The 27,789-nt window shown below is 39.8% G+C and overlaps 1 protein-coding gene across 1 annotated transcript in view; it reads right to left on the reverse strand.

The window, feature by feature from the left end:
* Positions 1 to 27,789, reverse strand: part of ADGRG7 (adhesion G protein-coupled receptor G7) — an 84,015-nt gene that overhangs the window by 47,185 nt on the left and 9,041 nt on the right. The window contains 8 exon segments of the mRNA XM_014463999.2: positions 978 to 1,085; positions 1,205 to 1,344; positions 8,454 to 8,551; positions 9,789 to 9,938; positions 12,181 to 12,293; positions 12,721 to 12,825; positions 14,096 to 14,176; positions 25,729 to 25,765. Of these exon segments, the coding sequence (XP_014319485.1) occupies positions 978 to 1,085; positions 1,205 to 1,344; positions 8,454 to 8,551; positions 9,789 to 9,938; positions 12,181 to 12,293; positions 12,721 to 12,825; positions 14,096 to 14,176; positions 25,729 to 25,765 (832 nt within the window).

The raw sequence follows: 27,789 nt of genomic DNA on the forward strand, positions 1-27,789 counted from the left end.
AGGGGAGTTATGGGTGGAAAAAGAGGAAAAACTGTAATAATCTGAACAATAAAGATTTATTTAAAAAAACAAGCAAAAGAAAAAAAAGTTTATTCTCATACTTAATTCACTTTAACATATTAGCTCTGTTAATAACTGTGAAATTAAATTTTATAAATAAACACAATATAAACTTTTAAAAAAACAAGCAAAAGATTACTGCAGCCTGGAGGGAAGATATTTGCAAGTTCTGTGACCAAAAAACATTTATTAACCAATTAGAATTATATAACCAATGAGAAATATAAACTTAGTCTTTCCAAAATAAGTTCATTATAGCATTCTGTTTCTTTTTTTTTCTTTTTTCTTTCTTTTTTTTTTTTTTTTTAGGGAGAAAATAAGTGTAAATGTGTGTGTCTGGTTTGCTTATTATTATTGTAAAAGAATCAGTCAAACTTTTTTAGACTTTGTAAAGTACAAACATTTCAAGTTAGACATAAGAATTTCTGCAGGGCCATGTGCAAGAGAATGTAAAGCCCATGCTTGCCACCATATTAGTGGAAATAACTGAAAATTGGTACTAGTAAGTGATGCCTGGGTCAATTACCTAAAATATCCCCAGCACAGGTGTATAGGATGAATCTCAGTAGGTGAGTGCCATGGACAGAGCTTGTGACTGAATATTTTTTTAAATGTATTTTTTTAATGAGCCACATTAGCTAGATTTTTATTAGAAAACAGATTTGTGTCCATGGCCAGGGCATTTCAATTCTACTATCCTCCAAAATATTTTTGAAAAGGAAGAAAGAAGAAAAGTAATCATCTCTATGACCTAGAATTGTAGAGATTACTGTAATCTGGAAGAGCTCTAACATACTCAAATGCAAATTATTCAGTGTGAAACTCTGTAAACATTATTTTGCACTCAGTGATTTTTAAATTATTAATTCCATGAATTTAGGTGCATTTTTAAAAATATAACAAAGTTTGAGACCTACTTGTTGATGGATTGAGCCAGATCTGAAGTTCAGTCATTGTATCTGGACGAAAACTGTCCTCCTTTGGATCTACACGTGTGCTACCAGTAAGAAGAGAATCGCTAGCTCCTATGAGATGGGGGGGGAAAGTATATTTTAAAAGTCTACATTTTCATGAATAAATCATTATTTATGGTTGGTAGCAGAATGCTCTCTGATATTACAAGCACAGAAAACAAATAGCTCACCTTTCTGCACAGTGAAGAGAACACCTGTAGACCCCCCAGTGTCTTCCGGATGAGAAGTGACAGACCGTACTGCTATATTAGGGTTCACCACTGAATTATTGTCCAAAGACAAAGAATAAGTCTCCATTTCGGTAATAAGCCTGCATAGAATAAAACAATATGATAGTCAAGAGATTCATTGTAAAATCAGAGGTGTGTGTATGTTCTCTCCCATGTTCCAGTAGAAAGGTATGACCACAGAACTCATCAGATTACATTAACACAATCACCTAAAAATAACTGATTTCTTTAGCAGACTCATCCTTTGTTATATACACCTTTTTTAAAAGCTCTGGTGGACTATCTCCACTGAAGGGTACCTTCTACATTGATGCCAGAAGGCTGGAACGCCTGAATGACAAATTTCCCAATAGAAATCATCTTTATCATGCTGCTCTTCACATAGAAGGATGGTGTTGCCACCCACCATTGGCCAGGCATGAGATTCTTGTTTCTCCAGTGGTAAGACTCAATTTCCACTTATTCAACTCCCTCTTCTCACCCAAACCCTTTGGGATCCAAAGCATCTCCTGTAAGTTGTTCATTCCTGAGGTGACAGTTCATACGGAACTATGGAACAACAGAACTTTGAACTCATTGACCCATAACCAAATATTGCAGGTTTTCACAATGTTCTTTGCTATCTTGGATAAGTTCAAAAATAGATTAAATGGAAAGTGGGAGGGAGTGAAGGGAACCTGTCAGTTTGTTTCCTATAAGAAATATTTGCATTATTTCTGTACTTGACAAAACAAAATCTCTATATATACCATAACTGGTTCAATCTAGTTTTGCCAGAAATTGAAGAATTTCATGAAAACATAATTGCTCAAAATTTTAAATCTTTATATCTGCCACTAAAATATCTTTTCCCTTCCCCAAGAGAGATAAAAAAGAGAAATTTTAAAATAAAACACTTTATAGAGAAAATGTGATAATCATTCATATGGAAACATTCAAGTTGGCTTCTCTGTTTCAAAGGTTTTACGTTCATAACAACATTTCCTGTAATTTCCAGCAATTTACACTATGTATTGCTCACTTAATAAATAACAATCTTACTCCAGAGCTGCTTTCAACCTGACAAGACTCCAACCTGCTAAGAATATAATTCATGCAGTTATTTAACCAACAATATCCGTTGAATACCTACTAAGGAGTTAGTGTTCCGGAAAACACTGGGAATACTAAGAGGAGCTCATTTGGGCATTTGAAGGACAAAGGGAAAGACATACTAAATATATGGGGGTGGGGGTGGGGGGTGTTTGCCATGTTCAGAACCACCTTCAAAGGGTAGCTCTAGTCACAGCCACCTCTATTTGATTCTTTCTTCCTCTTGCCATAACTAATTGGATTACAGATGGGTGCCTGCCTCAGAATACCCAATCTGGAAGCTGGTCATCAACTTGATACAAAGGAGTAGAAAAAAACAATTAGATTTTTTCACTTAGGAATTTTCTATTTCGTACAGCAGATATATCAGGAAAGTCATGGTTTAGAGGGGGACCAGAGAGAGCATTATATCATTTGTAAGGACAAATACAAATTAAAAAGAAGAGGTTTAATTCTTCCTGTTGAAAATAAGGGAAGAAATTGTCCTCCCCTCCTTTTTCCTTGGACATTTTATTTTAGAAATGTTGCAAATACTTTCTCCTCTCTTTGAAATGTAAATAAATTCTTTTGAAGACCACATTGGCATTTTGTCAGCTTTGACCTAGGAATGTCTTTCTCAAGGACATGAAAGCCATCTCTTTGAAATGTAAACATTAAGGCAGATAGTACCCCTATTTCCCAGTTTCTGTGGGAGAATGGGGGCCTAACTTCCTTGATTGGACATCTTGCTCCAACTTGCATAACTACCTCCTGTAATAAGGATATGAGAAATTTGTATTCCCTCTGGATAAAGCCAATTAGCTCCCACAAATGGTCACCTCACTTACCAGGTAATGTTACGATATCCTATGTCTGACAAATAGTGCTGTCAACTTCTCTTAATTGAGGACTAGTCATTGTTTATCTGAAAACATGTATGTACTGAGTTATATGTTAGTTTATATAAAAGAGGTGAGATTCTTGTCTGTTTTTGCAAGCTCTTAGAGGTTTTTCTGTGGTGTGTGTCACACTCTGGTGTAGTGCTTATTCAATAATATAAGTGTTTTCTTTCTCTACTACCTTTATAGAGAGCATTTCTGGGTTGGGACAATATTTTTTTTCTATTTCCCCAACATCATGAATGGGATTAAATTATTAGAAAGCGGAAACTAGGAGTAAAGATATGAAGTAAATATGTTTATTGAGTCGTGTTCATTATAAAGACATGACCTTTTTTAAAATATATTTTATTGATTTTTACAGAGAGAAAGGGAGAGGGATAGGGAGTTAGAAACATTGATGAGAAACATCAATTCAGCTGCCTTCTGCACACTCCCTACTGAGGATGTGCCCGCAACCAACGTATATGCCCTTGACCGGAATCGAACCTGGGACCCTTCAGTCTGCAGGCCGACGCTCTATCCACTGAGCCAAACCAGTTAGGGCGACCTTTTTTATTTTTTTTTTAAGACTTATATGTATGTAGGTATTATGCTAGTGATTTACATACATCATCTCATTTGAGCTTCACAAAAACCTTACTGAAGTAAAATTCAGAATTACTCCCATATCACATTGAAGAATCTGAGGCTCTTAAAAGAGATATGAAGTAATTCGGCCAAAATCAGTGAATAACAACACTAAGATAATGAACCCAAGATTGTCTGACTCCAAAGGCTATTGTTCCAGAGGGAAGACTCACAGATTCCTCTGAGACCTTCAAAGCTGCCTTGAGGCCTTGCCACCCGCAGGCTCCATTATAATTCTGTTCTTAGATTCCCAGGAGAGTCCACATGCCTCTTCACAATAAAGCTGAAATGGATTCTTTCTTCCCTGACACTCTCCTCTTTTGTACTCTCACCCTCTACACTTTTCTCACTGAGTGTAGAAAGGGAGTTCAGCAGCTTAAGGATACAAAGAAGAAACTATAAATGAAGAAAACAAAGTGAGATGGAAGACTGAGGCCTGGTGCCTGTGAGGAGACTCGGGGGAAGGAGTTTGGAAAAGAAGAGTTGCTCCAGGCAGCGATTAGTTTCCTTTCCTGGGGAGAGAGGAAAGTGAGAGATGACCTCTGATGGCAGCTCATCAGGAACATTCTCCTCAGGAGGGCTAAGGGGTTGGTGACCTGGCCTTGGGACTGGAGACTGAGATGAAATGAAGGAACTGAATCCACAGGACTGACGTAAAGATCACAAGGGAGAAGGGAACTGATAGACCATGATTAGAAAGACAAACTAGAAATTTAGAGTGGGAGGAAGGAGGAACTGAGTGTGGTTATATTATTTCATATGTCAATGTGTTCTATATTTAAAATGGTCGTTTATCCTCTAACCACTTTCTTTGTAGCCATTTGGATATTACACACAAAATTCTTTTTTTCTCCATGTCTTAAGCCAGTAAAATTCATAATTATTTATTGTTAAGTTTCTCATCTGCATCATGATCTGACTTTCCCAGCCAAGTCCTACATCTCTTTCCTTAGCTTTCTCACCGAAAGCATCCACTGCTCCCCTTTCCCCCTCTAGCAAGGCTGCAAACACAGAGCCTCAGCTCTGAAGGGACTCTGGCCCTCAGTCTCCATGTTCCCTCAACATAGACTCTGGGCCCCATGGCCACTTCCTTCTCCAGCTTCAAAAAAAGGGGAGTGGCTCTAGCCAGTTTTGCTCAGTGGCCTGTGGACTGAAGGGTCCTGGGTTTGATTCCAGTCAAGGGCATGTACCTCAGTTGCAGGCTGTGTGCAAAGGCAACCAATCATTGTATCTCTCTCACATCAATGTTTCTCTGTCTCTCTGTCTCTCTGTTTCTCTCTCTCTCTCTCTCTTGCTTCCACTCTCTCTAAAAATCAATGGAAAAATATCCTCAGGTAAGGATTTTTTTTAAAAAAATGGAGTAACCACACTCCTAGAAATTTGAAGTCATACAACACACCAGTTAAACTGTTTGCACAACCTTTACCATCCTCTCTCAGAATTTTAATATTTTGAATGTTCTATTTCATGCTTTTGTGCTTTTTCTACTTAAAAGACTCAACAGGTGAGGAGGAAACTGGTCTTGCACGGTGTCAGGCCATAAAAACTGTGAACAATGCACTGCCCTGTGTGTGTTTGTGTGTGTGTGTGTGTTTTGGGGGGGGGGGGGGGTTGTTATCACTGTCCCCAGGACAGATCATCTGATTTGGCCTGACACCTAGGGGCCTTCCTGAAGGGCCACGAAGGGGGTAGGGGGCATATCTGCAAGACAAAGACCCCAGCGGGGATATATATAGACAGGCTCTCTGCATGTTTCTTCACTCTGATTTGGAAATTATTCCCAGAGTCCACTAGTGCAGTGGTTGGTGAAAGAACAAAGCAGAACTGACTATCCTCCATCTTGTAGAGCTGGGTCCTCAGCCTGACCCCCCCCCCCCCCCGGGAGTGACCACAGGAATGTCAGAAATGTCCTAACTCCCCCAACCACCACCTGAGTGGACCAATGAAGCTCCAGGAACGCAGCTAAGGTCCTAATAAGGCTATACCACAGGATGCTCCCTATGTGTCGCTGTTGACCAATCAGGAAATAGTAGGGGATGGCTCAAACCTCAGAATGTGTTGGTCACTTCCTGACCATTGTGCTCTAAGACCCTGCCGAAAAACCCTGAAATAAAACCCTGACCAAAGTGACCAATCTCTGTAACCCACGTCACTTACCTAAGCCCACCCAAATGACTAGCCCTATATAACCTTTGTTCTCCTGGGGCTCGCTCTCTCTCGTCCCACTGCTGTGACGGTAAGGAGGCTGGGGGAGCAAAGCCCAGGCTTGAATAAAGACTCTTTGCTTTTGCATCGGACGTGGCTTCCTGGTGGTCAATTTTTGGGGACCCCGAAATCTGGGCATAACAGTTGGCAAACCACGGCTCATGAGCCACATGTAGCTCTTTGGCCCCTTGAGTGTGGCTCTTCCACAAAATACCACGTGCGGTATTTTAAATATGAGGGAAGCTTTTCTCAACAGGTTTCAGGAATTCAGAAACAGCAAAGCAACGTTAGCCTTTGTTAAAAAACCTCTCAATGCTACTGTAACAGAATTAAATTTTTCTCCCTTTAATATTGAAATTGGCAACTTTGAAATGCAATTGCTGGATTTAAAAAACAAAGAACTGTGGAGCTCGAAATTTGAACGTCTTTGTGCTGATATAGAAATATTGGAGAAAAACAAATGTGAACTTAGTTCACAGCACAAGTGGTCTGCTTTGAAAGACCTGGGGAAGGAAGATATGTTGATTTTTAACACCTGGAATAGTATTCCTGACTCATATAATCAACTGAAAAAACTAGCGTTTGCTGTTCTTTCCTTTTTCAGGTCTACATATTTATGTGAACAATCATTTTCAAGCATGAACCTTATCAAGAGTAAATTGAGAAGTCTTCTTATTGATGAGAACCTGGAATCGTGCCTAAAATTAAAAACAACAACATACAAACCTGACTTACCCAAACTTTCCAAGGAGATGCAATGCCATTGTTCACATTAGTGTTTGTCAGTCATTGTCATGATTTAATTTTATGGATATTGTAAGGTAAATTATAGGGAATTTAATTTTATCAATAAATAATATCGTTATTAAGTATGATATCAAGTTTTATTCAATGTACCTATAGTTTAACTAAGACTTAAAACTTTAAGTAAATTTATTAAGTTAATTTTAGGGAATGTTGTGGAGTGAAAGAAGATGTAGTGTTGAGGATTGAGAAAGGTATGTTGAGATGGTTTGGACATATAGAGAGGATGAACGAAAGGAGATAGATGGAACAAGTATACAAGACAAGTGTAGATGGGAGAGTTGGAAGGGTCGACCTCAGTGAACGTACCTCAATCAGATTGAGGATGTTTTTAGCAAAGGCCAGCTTAGGAGTACCCTAATTAAGTTAATAACAATGTACCTACCTATATAGTTTAAGTTTAAAAAATTTGGCTCTCAAAAGAAATTTAAATCGTTGTACTGTTGATATTTAGCTCTGTTGACTAATGAGTTTGCCGACCACTGCACTAGTGTTAATAAATGGTGTCCCTCCCTTTCTCTAGGAAGTGGTATTTCTTTGGTCTTCTGTAACACAGGTACTGGTTATAATAATGAGAAAATTGAGAATTAGTTGTAGGAATTTCTCCCAACAAAATAATGTCTCATGCAAACAAAGATTATGTACAAGAATGTTAATTGTTCAAAATATTAAAACACTTAAAGGAATCTAAATGTCCAGTGGCAGAGAACTTCTTAAATAAAAATTCACTCATTTATGCAATAAACTAAAATTTATGATGTGGATGTATAGATATTTATATAAAAATGTTTATATACTATTATTAAGTGACAAAAATAAGTTTTAAATCAATAGATTATGTAATGCACATACAGAGAAAAAATTTATAAGAATATATACCAACAGGTTAATAAAGGCAGAATGATTTTTTAAAATTTTCTCATCTATATATTTTTTATTTTTCCATAATGAGCATGCATATTTACTTAAATTTTAAAAGAGTTAAGAAGACTATATGTAAGATAAAAAACACACACAGTGAATCCTAATGGGAGGCCTCTATGAATAAAGTACATGAGTTTTAGTTTAAATATACACCCAAAAGAAACCCAGAACATAGGAGTCAAGAAGAAAGAAAACAGGTAGAGTTGGATCCCTTTTGTTGTTCATTGTAACCATGGGAACGTTTAATCAAAATACACCAGGAACTTGGGGAGAGCTGAGTTGTGGGTGGGAGGCTACCAATGTGTCTTACAAAGTTATGCTGTTACTTGCAGCTGTGTAAACTGAGAAAAGAGCATGAGGAGCTCCTGCTGTGCGTGCTGGCTGCCAGCTGGGCATACCAAACTAAGGCTAGTAAAACAAGTTCTAATCTAAATCATCCCAGTTACTCTCTATCCATGGCCACACCTGGGACCAGGAGTTAACTCCATCTAGTCACGGATGATCAGTAGAAGGCCAAGGTTTTAGTCTGCATCCCCTAGGAATCAGCCAGTGAGCGCATTCATGAGAGAAACAAAGACATTTCTATTAATGCGTTAACCTAGGAAAGTAAACAGCACTTTGTCAGGTTTTTCTTTCCAAATTGGAATTGTGCTTACGTTGAAAAGGCCTTTTCATCGTCATTAACAGCTTCTTTAAAATAGTCTTCACTGGCATTTAGAAGTTGACTCACTGTTGTGACAGCAACTCTTTTTGCCTGCCAGGAAGAAGACACCAGTCATCATAAGGACATCATCATGACCTTCATTATCATGGATTATTATGGTATCAAGTGGAACTGAAGGCTTAGTTTTTTATCTACAGAAGATGGCAGAGAGAATAACAATAAGGCTCAGTGAAAATATACATTAAGGCAGTCAATTAGAAGGCTTAGGTCTCTGAATTTGACCTCAGAGCAAGGTCTTCACAGAACCTCCACCTCATCCCCAAGAACACAAAAGCCGATGCTCGGATACAAATGCAGAAACAAACTAAGAAGAGTGCAGGGCTTTAATTGTCAGAACATCACAGCTTACAATATTTAATATAACTTACTAGTTACACCTAGTGTACCTATTAGAGTTAGTAAAATTATTTCTAGTTTTCTTACAATTAAAACATCAGGAGTACATTGAAAGGATCTCTGTACATTTGGTTACTGTTTAACTGACCTCTTCTGGGTTATTAATATCCTTCTGTCTTTACTGGCTAATCCTTCCACAAATTCTACATTTGGTGGTCATTATTTTTCAATTCCATTTTTATTAACTTGTGATTTTAATCTCCCTTGATTTCCAAAGGAGCTAGGATAACATAAAATAATTTTTTGAAATAAAACATTTAAAGAGAAGAGAAGAAAGGAATAGGTATTTTCAGGTCATGCCGATATTCAACTGGTAAACTGGGTCAGTCCATTTTGGTGGCTTATAGCCTGTTTGACCAGTACCCAAGCTGTGCCAACTGATAAATGTTGACTATAGTTCTTGTCTTCAGGTACCAGAGTTTAGCAGTTTATAGTATCAGAAATGTAAAGTAGGCCAAAGTTTTTTAAAAGCTAAAGCTAAAATGCAAATATGCTTAGCAGGAAGAGATCGGTTTAAAACATCATGTTCCAAAGTGAGTTCCTTGGAAGACCATTTCATCAGTTACTTGGAATTGAATAGGGATGCTGAGGCCAAATGCAGTTGGTAAACATATTAATAAGATGAAACAGAGTTGTTTGTTATAGGCTTTCCGGATTTAACATGGTAATGATCATTGTGACTACCCTCAAAGAGAATATTTGGACAAAGAGCCCTTTATTTCTTTGAGCTTCTCTCAGAAAGAGTACTCTGCAAAATGGTTCTAAGCAACCTAAATCATGCCCAAGTCCATATCCTGGAATAAGGGGTAAAGTTTGGGATGAGTTTCTTTCTTTCTTCCCCTCCCTTTTTAGAAAACTTTGTGAGTTTTACCTCAGGTGGTGCATTTCTGGATGAGTTGAAGATCTGTCCAACCACATCAGTAGCAGAAGCGATGTTCGCAGGAGATAAATTATTGGTATTAGATGTTAAAACCTGGACTTCTTCAGAAATAATTAAAGGATTTTTTGATGAATTATGTATCTGTTTTAAAAAAAGAAGCAAACCTAACTTTTTACAACTACATCGAAACATTTCAAGCAACTACAAATGAATGAGCTGGAATTTAGTTGAACCTCAGTCTCCTCAATCTCCACTTAGTTTTTCATTATCTGTTTCTTTTCTTGTATAACTTATATAACAATTCTAATCTCATATAACAATTTTATGCTATTGCATATAATAATTTTTAAATGGATTTGTATTTTATGTCTTTTTCATTTCATTTTCCAAGTTATTCATTTTTATTGTATTGTACATGATTATTGGCCTACAATGGGTTGGAAATTCTAAAACTAGCTTTTCAGTGCAGCACTGACCTAGACAACCTCAGGTACCAACTGGCCCCCGGGCTCTGCTGTGCACTTATAACATGTTAATCCTGTTACTAGTGGGGCTGGAGGTCAATCTCTCTCTCTCTCTCTCTCTCTCTCTCTCTCTCTCTCTCTCTCTCTCAGTTTTTCACTAGATGGCAGCATCGTTTCAAAAACCAAACCAAAGTCACAGGCTATTCAAGCTTGGGAAAGAGTTGGAAGCAATATCCCATCAGTAGACAGTAACAATGCTCTCATTCCATATCCAGGACCCTGCTGCGTGCTAGGCACTGCTAAATGTTTTACAGGTGTTACTACATTTAATCCGCAAAACAGCACTGAGTTGAGCATTCTCATCCCTATTTAAAGCCTTGGAGAGGGTAAGGAGCTCACCCAAAGTTCATGCAGCTTAGAAGTGGCAGAGCTAATAGTCAAACACTGTTTTGGCAGATTCCAGAACATGAAGTCATTCCCACAATCTGTGTGGCTGGCACTACCTATGTGGTTGGCACCACCTCCACATCCTCCTACCACTCCTACTCCCACCTTCACCCCTGCCCATGTATAATTAGGGAGCCAATATGGTTCAGTGTGGACTGTAAAATAAAAAGCAGCACCATTGCTTTGGGCTGTGACTTATCAGGCAAAATACTGCACTTCTCAGAAACAAAGTTTTCTCATCTATAAAAAGAGTACATTCATACTTACCTATTGGGGTGTTACAGGAATTAAATGTGATAAAACAGCATGTGTAAAATGTTCAGCATAGCACTTAGCATGCAGTCAGTGCTCAATAATGAGTAAGTGTTATCAGCTGTAATTATCTATAATATGGGAATAACACCTAGCTCTCAGAGGTTCTATAAAAACTAAATGAGATAATATGTAGCATGCCTGGCACCTAGAAGAACCACATAAAGATAAGTTTCCTCTTCTGTCCCTTGTTTGGCCCGAGGTGTTAGCAATTCCATGCATTTGCATTTGGGTATCTCCTTAGTCAAAATAATTTAATTTGCATGAAAAAATATTTACTTAGATGTACTTCCCATTCCACCTGCTCATGGATACAGCCCTGAGACTCTCATCAGCTTCTGGAGTTTCCTGTCTCAAAAGGCCTCATAGTTTTTCCTCAGTGTTCTGGTCCAGTAGACCCTTAAAATACCTTCCCTTTTTAAAAATAAGTTTTTATTTATTTCAGAGAAAAGGAGAGAGAGATAGAAGCATCAATGATGAGAGAGAATCATTGATCAGCTGCCTTCTGCATGCCCTCTACTGAAGATCAAGCCCAAAACCTGGGCATGTGCCCTGACCTGGTTCATGAGTCAATGCTCAACCACTGAGCAACACTGGCCAAGCAAAATACCTTCGTTTTTGGTCTCCAATGTCAGATCTATTTTGGTCAAAACTGCACTGACTTAAAAATGATGAGGCCGTTAGTAAATGTGCTATAGATTGTCATTTGCTGAAATTTGCAGAACCAACATATTCAGCTAGTCTTTTTTACAAATAGATGTCAATTTAAAAAAATAAAGGCTTTAGCCCTGTCTGTGTGTTCAGTGGTTAGAGCATCGGCCAGCACACTGAAAGGTCTCGGATTCAATTTCTAGTCAAGGGCACATACCTGGGTTGCAGGTTCATTCCCAGCCCTGGTAGGGATGAGTGTGGGGGGCAACCAAAGGATGTATCTCTCTCACATCAACGTTTCTCTCTCACACACACTCTCCCCTTCCTTCTCCTTCCCTTCTACTCTCTCTGAAAATCAATGAAAAAAATTATCCTCAGGTGAGGATTAACAACAACAACAAAGGTTTAGTTACTAGTTTTTGTTATTTCTAATTTGAAAGCTTTAAAAAGTATTGATTTGACCAACAGGTTTCTTTCCGGTTGCCTATCACATGGGCCATAGGACATACCTGGTCTTTCAGGATGTCCAGATTTATATCGCAATTTCCTACTGTCGCATTTTTTAATTCTATCTCTTCATCTTCAGTGACATTGCATAGCCGGGTTGCTCTTGGCGTGCCCGCTTTAACAAAAAGAAAAAGAGAGTGTTTGCAAAGATGGCCACAGCAACTACATGCTCCTGTACATGTGTCCCTTCACAGATATGGTGTAAGTCAATAGTTTAGCTAATTGTTTACATTGAGACAAATTATATAACTTAAGAAGCAGATGTGAACCTGATCACACTCCAGGAGACAGAATAAGCTGGAAAAATAAACCAATTGAAGAAGTACAACTGATCCATAGTAAGGTTTTCAGGAAAATTAGGATTATGTGAGGTAACACCCTAAACTTTGAACATTGGCATCATAAAAGGGAACCAAACCCTCTACAAAGCCTTCCTTGATGCCTCTTCCAGGAACCTAATACTAGTTGGAGGGATGGTAGGTATAACCCAGTATAGTGATTTGTATGCCTAAACAAGGAAGATGTTTTAAAAAAACACATACCATTTAGAGTGTCCTTGCCACATGTTTCCAAGGAAGGTCCATATCTTCCCACTGCAATTTTGCCAAAAGTAAAATTCCCATCGGTACTGTTTTCACAGAAATTAACTATAATAAAAAGAAATTTTTTCATTTTAAATTATACTTTTCTTTTGAAATTTCAAACCAGATAAAAGTCAAAATTCAAAACCTAGCCAGTATAATTTAAAGGGTAATAGAAAGCTTATAGGACTCATTGGCCCACCAAGAACTTAATACTTTAATTCTTTTTGAAAAAAAATATGTTTTTATTGATTTGAGAGAGAGAGGAAGCAAGAGGGACAGATAGAAACATTGATGAGAGAGAACCATTGAGATATGTAGCATGCCTGGCAACTAGAAGAATCACATAAAGATAAGTTTCCTCTTCTGCCCCCTGCACACCTATAATCCGGGCGTGTGCCCTGACGGGGAATCTGATGAACTCTTGGTTCATAGGTATATGCTCAACTACTGAGCAACACTGGCTGGGCAAAACCTTCATACTTTCTTATCTGGTTAAGTTATTTCTATTAAGATAACTAGTATGTTAGATAACAGGTTCCAGTTAAAATGTGCACAATATATAACTTGCCAGAGGTGGGATATGATCACTAACACATCAGCAAGAATAATGTATCAAATTAGTTGAAATCTTGAAAACCTAGAGTGGCAAAGAGCAACATGAGGATGTGGTCAAAGCAAAAAAGCCAAAGTTGTATGTGGAATATGCTAGCTGGTAGGAGTGTAACAAATGGTAGGAGTGTGATCCTGGAACTCTGGATCCTAAGCAGGCAGCATGAAGTGTGCAGAGTGCTGAGATGCGCACTGCAGATCAACAAGTGATGCTGAACTTCGATCCTGAGATACCTTTGATTGAAGTCAAAAAGTCAAACCACTAAATTAATAACATCTCTTTAAGAGAAAGGAAGAAAAGACAAAAACTTCATCCAAGTATATACTTAGCTAGAAAGATGCATCATGATTTCAGAAAAGTTAAATGTGTTAGAATTGTGATATTTGAAGTGATGTGATATGGCTTATCACCAGTTGAAAGACCTGCAAAAACAATTTCACCCATTACTCTGTGCTGGACACTGCATCCAGAAGGAAAAGCAGTGTCGAGTTTACAGAGAAACTTGATAGCTGGGAAACAGACAAGGTGTATTGAACATACAGGGAAATAGCCCAAGAAGAAAACTCAACTTTTGCTATCCAGCTAACAAATACATCTTAAGGCCATCATCATTATGCTCGCTGTTACTATAATCATTAACAGAAGCTTTGAAAAACTTTGCTGCTGTCTTAACACAAGAGTCACCTAAATCTCACACTTTAGTATTATCCCCAAAAAACTTACCTATTGTACATCTCAATCCTTTCCACTCTTCTGGACAATGGCATTTGCCATTGTCCCAGGTTCCACCATTCTTGCAGTAGTCTTTAGAAGTGTTTGGTGGGGAGGGACGTGGTACTTAAAAACAATAAATAACAGAATAATATATAAAGTGGCTGATTAGTATCTCCCTTTGGTTTTGTGACCTTTAATTTCCATATGTAAAATTATTGCTTTGAGTAGCATTGCTGAGATATATTCTTTGTAATATCATTATAGGGTAAAGAATGCTAACTAGACATCATAGATATGGAAAAAAAACATATTTGAAAGACACAACACCTTGACTGAGAAGATAAGAATCTACTTAGGGAAACATTATATAGATGACAGATAAATGATAGCTAGCTAAATAAATGATAGATAGATGACAGATAGATGATAGATAGATAGATGATAGATAGATAGATGATAAAATTAGGTAGGCAGACCAACCAACTTGACACTCAAATTTCTAAGATCTGTAGGAATATAGAAGAGAGATGTTGAGGACAGAGGTAACCTACCCAAGGAAGACTTTTCAGAAGAGGTGTTATTTGAATTGAATTTTAAAACTAAATCTAGAAAAGCCAAATGCAAATGGATAGCCCAAGAAGGCAGGATGCAAAGTACAAAATACAAAAACAAGGAAAGTTCTGATATGTCCAAGGAACAGAGAAAAACTTAATTTATCAGGAGCACAGGTTCTATGTGGAGCAATAGCAGGACATAGATTGGATTATGAGTGGTTTTGTAGACGAAGCCAAGTGGATTTAATCCTACAGAAGTTTAGAGAGGACTTGAAACAAGAGAGCAACATAATGAGGAATGCTTTTTAGGACAATAACTCAAGCAATATGGGAAGTGACTGAGGCAAGTAAGACCAGTTAAAAGAGGACTTAATCTAAAGTAGTAGCTCTACGGAGGTTATGTGTCAAGAGATTCAGGAAGCATACCTGAGATAGGATTATTATAATCTACTGACTGGTTAGTTTGGGTTGGGGAAACTGGGGTCTTTAAATTTGAAGACAAGGATGATGAACAAATTAACTAAGCTTAAGAATACAGGAAGGAGGAGTTCCACTTCCAATAATGATTATACCATATTAACCCTCCCACAGATAACCATTTTAAACTCTGGACAAAAGTAAAACCAACAAATTACTAGAGGACATGGGATAACAATGAAAAGCAGACAAAAACTGCACAATATTCCAAGTTTACACAGTCTTCCCACTAAGGACTATGCCTAGTCAATACAGCAGGAGTGGCTGAAAATCCAGCAGAAAGCCAGTCGTAATGGATTGAGGTGTGAAAGGAACCTGTTTGGGGTTACCATAAAAATTGGAAATTGAAGGGAGATAGTCTAGAACAGCCGTGGGCAAACTACGGCCCGCGGGCCGGATCCGGCCCGTTTGAAATGAATAAAACTAAAAAAAAAAAAAGACTGTACCCTTTTATGTAATGATGTTTACTTTGAATTTATATTAGTTCACACAAACACTCCATCCATGCTTTTGTTCCGGCCCTCCAGTCTAGTTTAAGAACCCATTGTGGCCCTTGAGTCAAAAAGTTTGCCCACCCCTGGTCTAGAATGAAGGAAGCCATATAGAAGAAAGGCTCAAAGTGTATGTGTGAATTTCCCTCAACTCTAGGGAGGAAAAAGTCTTAAAAAATAAAGAGCTCTTCAGGGACTATGCGACAATGTCAAGCATATATATATATATATATATATATATATATATATATATATATATAAAGAGAAACATGCAAATTGACCGTAACTTCACTACTATCCAAGCCACGCCCACCAGCCAATCACAGTGACTGTATGCAAATTAATGCAACCAAGATGGCGGCCGGCAGCCATGGAGCTGGAACAAGCAGGAGGCTTGGTTGCCCTGGCGATGGAGGAAGCCAAGCTTCCCACCTGCCTGGCCAGCTGCGGCCTCCGCTAAAGGCAACAAAGTTTCAATTATAGAAGATAAATAAATCCCAGATACCTCCTTCCAGCCAGCCTCCACTGGGAGCTTGGGTGGCTGGGGGCCATGTCCAGCCTGCAAACAGCCATCCACTCCTCACCCAGGCTGGCCGGCACCCCAGGGGGCCCCCACCCTGAAGGGGCTATGGCCAGCCTGCAATCAGCCATCAGCCCCTCACCCAGGCTCGCCACACCCTCATGGGGTGAGGGTCCCCACTGGGGGGCTTGGCCAGCCTGAAAACAGCCATCAGCCACTCACCCAGGCTGGCCACAACCTCATGGGGTGAGGGTCCCCACTGGGGGCCTTGGTCAGCCTGCAAACAGCCATCAGCTCCTCACCCAGGCTCGCCACACCCTCAAGAGGTGAGAATCCCCGCTGGGGGGCTTGGCCAGCCTGCAAACAGCAATCAGCCCCTCACCCAGGCTGGCCAGGTACCCCAGTGGGACCCCCACCCTGATCTGGGACACCCTTCAGGGCAAGCCACCCATGTACCAGGCCTCTATCTTATATAATAAAAGGGTAATATGCAAATTGACCCTAACAGCAGAACGACTGGAATGACTGGTCACTATGACACACACTGACCACCAGGGGGCAGACGCTCAATGCAGGAGCTGCCCCCTGGTGGTCAGTGCTCTCCCACAGGGGGAGCTCTGCTCAGCCACAAGCCAGGCTGATGGCTGCCATTACAGCGGTGGTGGGAGCCTCTCCAGCCTCCTCAGCAGTGCTAAGGATGTCTGACTGCAGCTTAGGCCAGCTCCCCGCTGGCAAGTGGACATCCCCTGAGGGCTCCTGGGCTGCCAGAGGGATGTCTGACTGCCAGCTTAAGCCCAATCCCAAGGGAGCAGGCCTAAGCCAGCAGGTGGACATCCCCCAAGGGGTCCCAGACTGCAAGAGGGCACAGGCTGGGCTGAGGGACCCCCCCTCCCCGAGTGCACAAATTTTTGCAATATATATATGCAATTGGAGTCGCAGAGAGGAGAAGAGATGGAATTGGGTAGATAAAATATCTGAAGTAATAATGGTCAAAATTTTTCAAATTTGCCTAAGAACTTTTACTTATAGATCCAAGAAATTCAGTTAAGCACAAACAAAATAAATACAAGGAAATCCACACTTAGACACATCATGATCAAACTGCTAAAACTCAGAGGTAGGAGAAAATCCTGAAAGCAACCAACTACTGACCTGGACAATTTTACTGGTGAATTAGGGAATAAATAATGCCAGTCTTATATATACCCTTTCAGAAAATAAAAAAAGGAGTAAAGTTTCTAAATATTTCATAATCCTAGTATAACTCTGATACTAAAATATGACAAAGACATAACAAGTAAATGAAATTACATACCAATTAACCTCATTTATATAGATACAAAAATCCTTCAAAAATAGTAGTAAATTAAATCCAGCAATATATAAAATCTGTGATGCATCATGACCAAGTGAGATTTATACCAGGAGTGCAAGGTTGGTTTAACAATAGAAAATCAATTCGTTTAATTCATCATATGACAGAATAAGTAGGGGAAACCATACGATCATTTCAATAATTGCTGGAGGTAAAAAGTATCTGTCTTTTTTCTTTTTTTTTTTTAACTTTCAGCAAACAAGGAATAGAAGGGAACTTCTTCAAACTGATAAGATTCACCTGTGAAGATCCTTCCAATAATATATACTTAATAGTGTAATAGTGAGTGCTTTCCCCACCAAGATTGGCAGAAATAAGCACTTTTATTCAATATTGTATTGAAGATGTTATCCAGTGCTATAAACAAGAAAAGGAAATAAAAAATGCAAAGTTAAGAAAGGAAGAAATAGAATTATCTTTTGTTGAAGATAACATCATCAAATATGTTTAAATGTGTCTCAAAAAGAGCTACTTGAATTGATAAGTGAATTTAGCAAGGTAGCATGATGCAACACATATACAAAAAATCAATTATTTCCACATATTAGCAATTGGAAAACAATATTGTAAAATAATTTATATTTAAATTAGAATAAAATTTTTGGAAATAAATTTAACAAAATATGTGCAATAATTCATTGAGGAAAATCTTAAAGATCTAAATAAATGGAGACATATACCATGTATGTATGAAAAAGTCAAAGTTGTTAAGGTGTCCATTTTCCCCAAAGTGATACACTTAAAATCCAAAAACAGAAGACCTTTTCATGTAGAAATTTACAAACTGATTTAAAAATCTTATGGCAATATAGAAAACCTGAAAGGCCAAAACAAACTTTTAAAAGAGGAACTGATTTGAATGATTCACATTACTAATTTTATGACTTACTATACAGACATAGCAATCAAGGCAGTCTATCAGCCCTGACTGGTGGCTCAGTTGGTTGGAGCATTATCCTATACACCTAAAGGTTGCTGGTTCTATTCCCCATCAGAACCTATACCTAGGTTGCAGGTTCGATCCCTAGTCTGGGCACATTTGGGAGACAATGGATTAAAGTTTCTCATGTTCATAGTTCTCTCTCTCTCTTTTCCCCTCTCTAAAAAAATTTTTTTAAAAACATTTTAAAAAGACATTATATCAATGAAATAGAATAAAGAGTTTAGAAATAGATTAAACATAATTAGTCAGTTGATTTAAAAAAACATGCCAAGGTAATTCAATTAGAAAAGGAAATGTTTTTCAATAAATGGTGCTGAACTAACTGGGTAAACATACCACACTTAAGACACAATTTGAGATGGATCATAGTCCTAATAGAAAAAGCTAAAACTATAAAGCTTGTCTAAAAAAATATAGGAGTATATCTTTGCAACTTTGAGAAAGACAAAGATTTTTTTTAAAGAGCACACAAAAGCACTAGACATAAAAGAAAAAAAATGATGCATTCAACTTAATCAAAACTAAATACTATTCTCAGAGGGAAGGCGGGAGTAGGGTTAGGTGGAGAGAGATTAACCCAGGAATATAAATTATATGCACAGCCCATGGACACAGACAATAGTGTGGTGAAGGTCTGGGAAGGGCAGGTGCAGAATGAAAAGGGTCAATGGGGGAAAAAAGGAGGGGACATCTATAGTACTTTCAACAATAAAGATAAATTCAGAAGAAAAAGGTATATTGTATATATTTACTTGAATTTTTATTAAATAAATCAATTTTAGAGTCTAAAAAAAAAAGAACAACAACAACCCAGCCTTAGCTGGTTTGGCTAAGTGGATAGAGCATCAACCTGTGGACTTAGGGTACTGGGTTCAATTCCAGTTAAGGGCATATGCTTGGGTTGTGGGTTCGATCCCCAGTAGGGCGTGTGCAGGAGGCAGCCAATCAATGATTCTCTCTCATCATTGATGTTTCTATCTTTCTCTCCCTCTCCCCTTGTCTCTGAAATCAATAAAAACATATTTAAAAAATACTAAATACTACTACTCATGAAAAGGCACTATTAAGAAAATAAAAATGTAAGTCACAGAGCAGGAGAAAATTACATCCTTACTAATAAAAGGCTAAGTAGTCATCACACCCTCACGCATGATGCCCTCATGCTGTCACAAGATGGCTGCGCACACAGTGGAGGCAGGCTTCCCACAGCACACGCGCAGGACCCCCGGCTCCAGCCTACCTCTTTGGGGCAATCCATCAAGGAGCCCCGGATGGGTGGGCGGGGCCTATTTCTTTGGGGCGATTGATCATGGGGCCACTGCACTGTGAGAGGGCACAGGCCAGGCTGGTGGACCCCTCCCCCACCCCAAATGCATGAATTTCGTGCACTGGGCTTCTAGTATATATAGAGGCGGACAGCCTCCCGTGGTGCCCCCCACCTGGCAGGGTCATGGATCCGGGTCCCAGGACCGCGGACAGCCTCCCATGGTACCCCCTGCCCTCCAGGTCACGGATCCGGGTCCGGACCGGGGACAGCCTCAAGCACTGCCCCCCATCTGGCAGGGTCACAGATCCAGGTCCTGGACCGCGGACAGCCTTGCCCGCTGCCGCCCGCCTTCAGTATGCAAATTAGCCGCCATCTTGTTGCTTCAGGGTGGGGGTCCCCACTGGGGTACCTGGCCAGCCTGGATGAAGGGATGATGGCTGTTTGCAGCTGGTCACACCCACTTCAGGGTGGGGGGTCCCCACTGGGGTGCCTGGCCAGTCTGGGTGAGGGGCTGAGGGCCATTTTCAGGCTGGTGGGTGACTGAAGCTCCCAACCTCTCCTTTTTTTCTTTTTTTTTTATTCTGGGATTTATTTACCTTCTATGGCTGTCACTGGAACTGAGAGCCAGCTTTAGCTCTGAGGCTCGGCTCCAGCTCTGAGGCCCGGCTGGCTAAAAGCAGGTTTCTGGGGATTGTTTAGCTTCTATAATTGCAACATAGTTGCTTAGAGTGCAGCTCAGAGCTGGGCGGCAGCAGGCGGGGAAGCTTGGCTTCCTCCATCACTGGAGCAAGCAAGCCTCCTGTTCGCTTCAGCTGCCTGGCTGCCGGCCGCCATCTTGGTTGGCAGTTAATTTGCATATCGCCCTGATTAGCCAATGGGAAGCATGTTGGAGGTACAGTTAATTACCATGTTTGTCTATTATTAGATAGGACTAGAGGCCCGGTGCACGAAATTCGTGCACTGGGGGGTGGGGTTCTCTCAGCCCAGCCTGCCCCTCAGTCCGGGAGCCCTCAGTGGATGTCCTACTGACGGCCACAGTCTGGCAGCAGAAGCTCGAAGCAGGCGTCCCATGTATGTGTGTGTGTGTGTGTGTGTGTGTGTGTGTGTGTGTCTCTGCTGGGGGCCTGCCCCCAGCCACACCGTGGAGACTTGGAGCAGGTGCCCCTCTGTGTTGATCTCTCAGGCTCCTGGCCTCCACTGCGTGTTGTACTCTCCCTTGAGCTGTGGCCAGTGTGGGGTGCTGCCTGCAGGCTGCGCTTTCCTGCTCATGAATCACCATGGCGACCCAGGAGCAGGCGCACATGGGTGCTGCCTGCAGGCCACACTTTCCTGCTCACCAATCGCTGGATCGCCAGGGCACCCAGGGTCAGGCCCTGCTGGGTGCTCCCTGTGGGCAGCACTTTCCTGCTCTCTAATTGCCATGGTGTCCTGGCTGGGGGCAGGGCTTAGGCAGCACGGGGCTTAGGCAGCACACGGGGGTCCCAGATGGGGGCGGGCCATAGGCAACGTGATTGCGCCGCCTAAGCCCCGCCATTCAGGGCTGCACACAGGGCCCGGATGGCAGATCGCACTGCCCTGCCCTGCCTGCAGTATGCAAATTAGCCGCCATCTTTGTTGGCGTCTAATTTGCATATCATGCTGATTAGCCAATGGGAGGCATAGTGAAGGTATGGTCAATTACCATCTTTGTCTATTATTAGATAGGATAGGTGCTAAAAAACTTAATAAAAAATATGGACAGTATGTAAGAACAAGTGGGTTATATAAGCAGAGAGATTAAAATTCTAAGAAAGAATAAAAAGAAATACTAAAAACCAAAAGTACTATAATAGAAATAAAGAATGCCTTTGATGGGTTCATCAGTAGACTGGACATGATCAAGAAAAGAATTGATGAGCTTGAAAAAATGTTAGTAGAAACTTCCCAAACTATATAGCAAAGAAAAAAAAGAATAAAATATGTAACCGAATGTCCAAGAACTGGAGGACAAAAGGTATAATATATACATACCAGAAGGAGAAGAAAGGGTATCCCAAAATAAATGACAGACACAAAACCAGGAATTTCAAAGAATGCCAACCAGGATAAATGTCAAAAACAAGCAAATAAAAAACTATTCTTCCGCATATATTATTCCAACTATAAAAAGTAAAAAGACAAAGAGAAATTTTTGAAAGAAGCAAGAAGGGGGGAACTTCCCTATAGAGAAACATCTACAAGAATTATTTTGGAATTCTCCTCAGAAACCATGCAAGCAATAAGAGTGGAATAAAGGAAGAAAACCACCACAAAAAAATTCTGTATCCAAAGAATTATCCTTTAAACGTAAAAAAGAAATAAAGACATACTCATGGAGACAAAAATTGAGGGAGTTTGTCAGCAGTAGATCTGTGCAAAAACAAAAATGTTAAAAGAAGTTATTTAGAAAGGAAATAACACAGGTCAGAAACTTAAATCAACATAAGAAAAGAATTAGAGAAAAAATAAATGCAAGTAAAATAAAATCTTTTAGTTTTTTATTCTAAATTGATTTAACAGATAATTTGTTCAAAATAATAATAGCAATGATGTACCAAGTGATTACAGCTTATGGTAAATAGAACGAATGACAAAAATGTTATAATGGAAGAGAAGGAGGATAGGGAATACTCTGTTATAAGGTATTGGCAATACCTATGAGGCTATATATAGTTGTTAGAAAGTGGACTTAGATTAGTTGTAAATATATATTGCAAACTCTAGGACAACCATTAAAATGTTTTTTAAGTATAAATGATATGTTAAGAGTGAAGACAAAATGGAATCACTTAAAATGCTGTTAAAACCAGAGAAGGCAGAAAAAGACAATGGCAGTGGAAGAAACAAAGAAAACAATAAAAAAGTTACAAATATAATAGATATTAATCCAATATATCAATAATCACTTTAAAACAGCATGGTCTGAATATACTAATTATAAGGCAGATACTATAAGAATGAATAAAAGCCCTGGCCAGATGGCTCCATTGGTTGGAGCATTGTCAAGTACACCAAAAAAGTTGCAGGTTTGATTTCAGGTCAGGGACAGCAACTGATTGATGTTTCTCTCTCACATTAATGTTTCTCTCTCTCTCTCTCTTTCTCTCTCTCTCTCTCTCTCTCTCTCTCTCCCTTACTCTCTCTCTAAAAACAAAAAATAAAATAAAATGTCTTCAGGTGAGAATTTAAAAAATGTTTTAATTAAAAAAAGAATAAATAAAAAATAAGACCTAACTAAAAAATAAAAAAATTATTTTAAATAAAAGACACAAATACATTAAAAGTAAGGTGATGGGAAATCAAGGGAAAGTTGGAGAAGCTATATTGATTTCAGACAAAGTAGATTCCAGAGCAAGAAATATTATCAGGGATAATAAAGAGTGATATGTATAATAATAAAGGGGTTAATTCTTCAAGAAGAACTACCAATCTGAATATGTATGTGCCTTTTGACAGTCAAAATAAGTGAGGCAAAAACTGATAAAACTACAAGAAAAATAGACAAATCTGCTACTACAGTTGGAAACTTACACACCCCTCAATTAGTAATTGACTGGTCCAGCAATAAGAAAATCAGTAGATACAGTTGAACTGAATAGCACCATCAATCAACTAGATCTAATTGACATTTATAGTATATGAGAGGCCCGATGCACAAAATTCGTGCAAGAGTAGACCTTTCTTCTGCTAGCTGCTGGCACTGGCTTCCTTCCAGCAGCTGCCAGGCACCCGGGACCCGGGCTCCCCTCGCAGCCCCAGCTTCATCCAGAAGGTCGTCCAGAAGGACATCCAGTCTAATTAGCATATTACGCTTTTATTATTATAGATTTCATCTAATGATATCAGAATATATAGTTTTCTTAAGGTCACCAAGACAGACTACATCCTGGGCCATAAAATACACCTTAACAGATATTTTTAAAACTTTTAAAATTTAAATAAATAAATATTTTTTTAAAGGATAGAAATCATACAAAGTATCTCTTTAGCCAAAATGGAATTATACTAAAAATCAATAACAGAAAAACGGCTGGAAAATTCCACAAACATTTGAAAATTAAACAACATATTTCTAAATGGCATGTGGGTTAGAGAATTCTCAAGAAAAATTTTAAAATATTTTGAACTAAACTAAAAGAAAGTGAGATGCAGCAAAAGCAATGCTTACAGGCAAATTTATAGCATTGAATGTGTGTTTTAGAAAAGAAGAAAAATATCAGATTGATTATATAAGTTTTCCCCTTGGGAACTAGAGAGAAGATCAAATTTAGTCTAAAGGGAAAAAAGAAACCAAATATAAAATATTAAGGCAGAAATCAGGGAAGTTGAAAACTGAAAATTAACAGAAAATCAATGAAACCAAAAGTTAGTTATTTGAAAAGATCATTAAACCTGACAAATCTCTAGCCTGTATAACTGTGAAAAAAAGAGAGAAGTCACAAGTTATTAAAATTAGATATGAAAAAGGATCATCACTATTGATCCCATGAACTTTAAAAGAATAATAAAGGATTATGAATAACTATGTTCACATATTTGATAACTTAGATGAAATGGACCACTTCTTCTAAGCATACAATCTACCAAATCCACACAAGGGGAAATAAATAATAAGAATAGGTCTATATTAATAAAGAACCTGAATCTTTGGGATTGTCTACATAGACAATTATGTCATCTCTGAACAAAGACAGTTTTATTTTATTCCTTCTAGTCTGAATACCTTTTATTTCTTTATCTTGTTTTATTGAATTAGCTGGGATTTCCATTATAATGTTGTTCCTTTTCTGAGACTACCTTCCCCCGTCACACACAGGGTTGACAGGCAGACACCATATCTAAATCTCCATCAACCTGGATCACACTTTTTGCCCCACTATGGTGACTCCCTGAGACCACCACCCCAGCCAACTTGTAGGCCCCATGCAAGCCATTTCTAATGGCTTTATCATACAACTAGCCTCTCTTGCCTCATGTTTTAGATTTTCCTAAAGCAGTATTTAGCCTCTGCATACCCCCTGCCTCTTGTTAAGTAGCTCCAGACTACAGCCCTATTACCTCCATGAGTGATACACTCAAGAGACAAACTTGGAGAACACCAAAGCCCCACTGAAGTAAGTCCTGCTCCATAGAGTCAACTCCTACACAGCAGCTCCTCTGTTGTAGTTGCATCTGGTGATCGCAGACAATTGGCCTGGGGGTAAATCCCTTCCAGTGATGACAACAATGATCAAGGCTCAACTACTACAGCACAGTGCTGCAGTACAACTACACAGCCCACACAGGGGCATACTTGGAGCACCCAGTTCAGGATACTGGGGAGGCTGAACCACTAGGCCCTACAGGACACATACTACACAAGGCCACTCTACCAAGTCCAGGAGACATAGCAGCTTTACCTAATACATAGAAACAAACACTGGGAAGCAGCAAAAATGTGAAGACAAAGAAACAGGTCTCAAATGAAAGAACAGGAGAAATCTCCAGAAAGAGTACTAAATGTAATGAATGCAAGCAAACTACCAGATAGAGAGTTCAAAACAATGGTTATAAGGATACTCAAGGAACCTAAAACTTGAACAGCCTGAAAAAGTACATAGAAAACATAAAAAGAACCAGTCAGAAATGAAGGATACACTAACTGAATTAAAGAATAATTTATAGGGAATCAACAGTAGAGTAGATGACACAGAATCAAATCAACAATTTAGAATATAATGAAACAAAAAACACCCAATCAGAACAGAAAAAAGGAAAAAGAGTACAAAAATGAGGATAGTGTAAGGAGCCTCTGGGAAAACTTCAAGCATAACAACATTCACATGGTGGTGGTGCTGGAGGGAGAAGAGAGAGAGAGCACAAAATTGAAACTCTATTTGAAAAAATAATGACAGGCCATAACTGGTTTGGCTCAGTGGATAGAGCATTGGCCTGCAGACTCAGGGATCCCGGGTTTAATTCTGGTCAAGGGCATGTACCTTGGTTATGGGCACATACCAGTGGGGAGTGTGCAGGAGGCAGCTGATCGATGTTTCTCTCTCACTGATGTTTCTAACTCTCGATCCCTCTCCCTTCCTCTCTGTAAAGAATAAATAAAATATATATTTTTAAAAAATAATAATGACAGAAAACTTTCCTAACCTAGTAAAGGAAATAGACATATAAGTCTATGAAGTGCAAAGAGTCCCAAATAAGATGAAGCCAAGGAGGCTCATACCAAGATACATCATGATTAAAAGGCAAAAGGTTATAGACAAAAAGAGAATTGTAAAAGCAGCAAGAGAAAAGCAGTTAGTTACCTACAAGGGAGCTCCCATAAGACTGTCAGATGATTTCTCAACAAAAATTTTGCAGGTCAGAAGGGAGTGGCAAGAAATATTAAAAGTGATACAAAGTGAGGATCTTACAACCAACCAAGATTACTCTACCCAGAAAAGCTATCATTTAGAATTGAAGGACAGATAAAGAGCTTCCCAGACAAGAAAAAATAAAGGAGTTCATCACAACAAACCAGTATTACATGAAATGTTAAAAGGTCTTCTTTAAGAAGAAGAAAATATATTAAAAATATGAACAATAAAACGGCAATAAATACATAACTATCAACAATTGAATCTAAAAATTAAAGTAAACAAACAAGCCCTGGCCAGTGTTCTCAGTGGTTAGAGCATTGGCCCAAGCACTGAAGGGTCAGAGGTTCAATTCCCAGTCAAGGACACATACCTGGTTTGCAGGTTCAATCCCTAGCCCTGGTTGGGGTATGTGCAGGAGGCAACCAATCTCTCACTCTCTTTCTTTCTCTCTCTCCCTCCCTTCCATTCTCTTTAAAAATCAATGGAAAAAATATCCTCAGGGGAGGATTAACAATAATAAATAAACAAACAAGCAGAACAGACACAGACTCATAGATATAGATAACATTTTGACTATTGCCAAATGGGAGGGGGTTGAGGAAATGGGTGAAAAAGGTGAAGGGATTTAGAAGTACAAATTGGAACTTACAGAATAGTCATAGGGATGTAAAATACAGCATAGGGAATATATAGTCAATAATCTATAATAATAAAAGAGTAATATGCTATTATACTGGGAGACCTTCCGGAGACCTTCCGGATGACCTTCCGGACAAAGCCGGGGGCTTGGCTGGCCTGAAAATCATGCCCAAACGGCCCTCAGACCCTCGCCCAGGCTGGCCACACACCCCCGTGGCGACCCTCACCCCGATGGGGGCGTGGCCAGCCTGAAAATAGCCCTCAGCCCCTCACCCAGGCCCACCACACCCCAGCGGGGACCCTCATCCTGATGGGGGTGTGGCCAGCCTGCAAACGGCCCTCAGCCCCTCACCCAGGCTGGCCATACCCCCCAGCAGAGACCCCCACCCCAATGGGGCCGTGGCCGGCCTGCAAACCACCCCAGGCCCCTCACCCAGGCCAGCCCCACCCCCCAAGCGGACCCCCCACCCTGATCCGAAAACACCTTCAGGGCAGACCACCTGTGCACCAGGCCTCTATACTATCTACACTAATAAAAGAGAAAGATGCAAATTGGTGTCACACTGCCACGCCCACAAGCCAATCAGGATGACTATGCAAATTAACCCAACAAAATGGTGGTTAATTTGCATATGCAGGTGCAGAGCAAAGACTGAAGACAACTGAAGACTGAAGAGGCTTGGCTTCTCTGCTGCAGCCAGAGCAGAGAAGCCTAGCCTCACTGCTGCGGCTGAACCAAAGGCCTGGGTCCCGGGTGCTAGAGGAAAACTGGTGCCAGCAGTCAGGGGAAGGAAGGCCTATTGCGCGAATCTTCATACAATGAGCCCTCTAGTCTACACTAATAAAAGGGTAATATGCTAATTTAGACTGGGAGACCTTCCGGGAGACCTTCCCGGACGTCCTTCCAGACAAAGCCATGGTGTCGGGGCCGAGGCAGAGGGTTAGGGGTGATCAGGCCAGGAGGGGAGGAAAATTGGGGGTGATCAGGCCAGCGGGGGGGGGGGGGAGTTGGGGGTGAGCAGGCCAGCAGAGGGGCAGTTGGGGGCGAGCAGGCCAGCGAGGGGGG

The sequence above is a fragment of the Myotis lucifugus genome, unplaced genomic scaffold (assembly GCF_000147115.1).
Source record: "Myotis lucifugus unplaced genomic scaffold, Myoluc2.0 scaffold_231, whole genome shotgun sequence".
NCBI lineage: Eukaryota > Metazoa > Chordata > Mammalia > Chiroptera > Vespertilionidae > Myotis > Myotis lucifugus.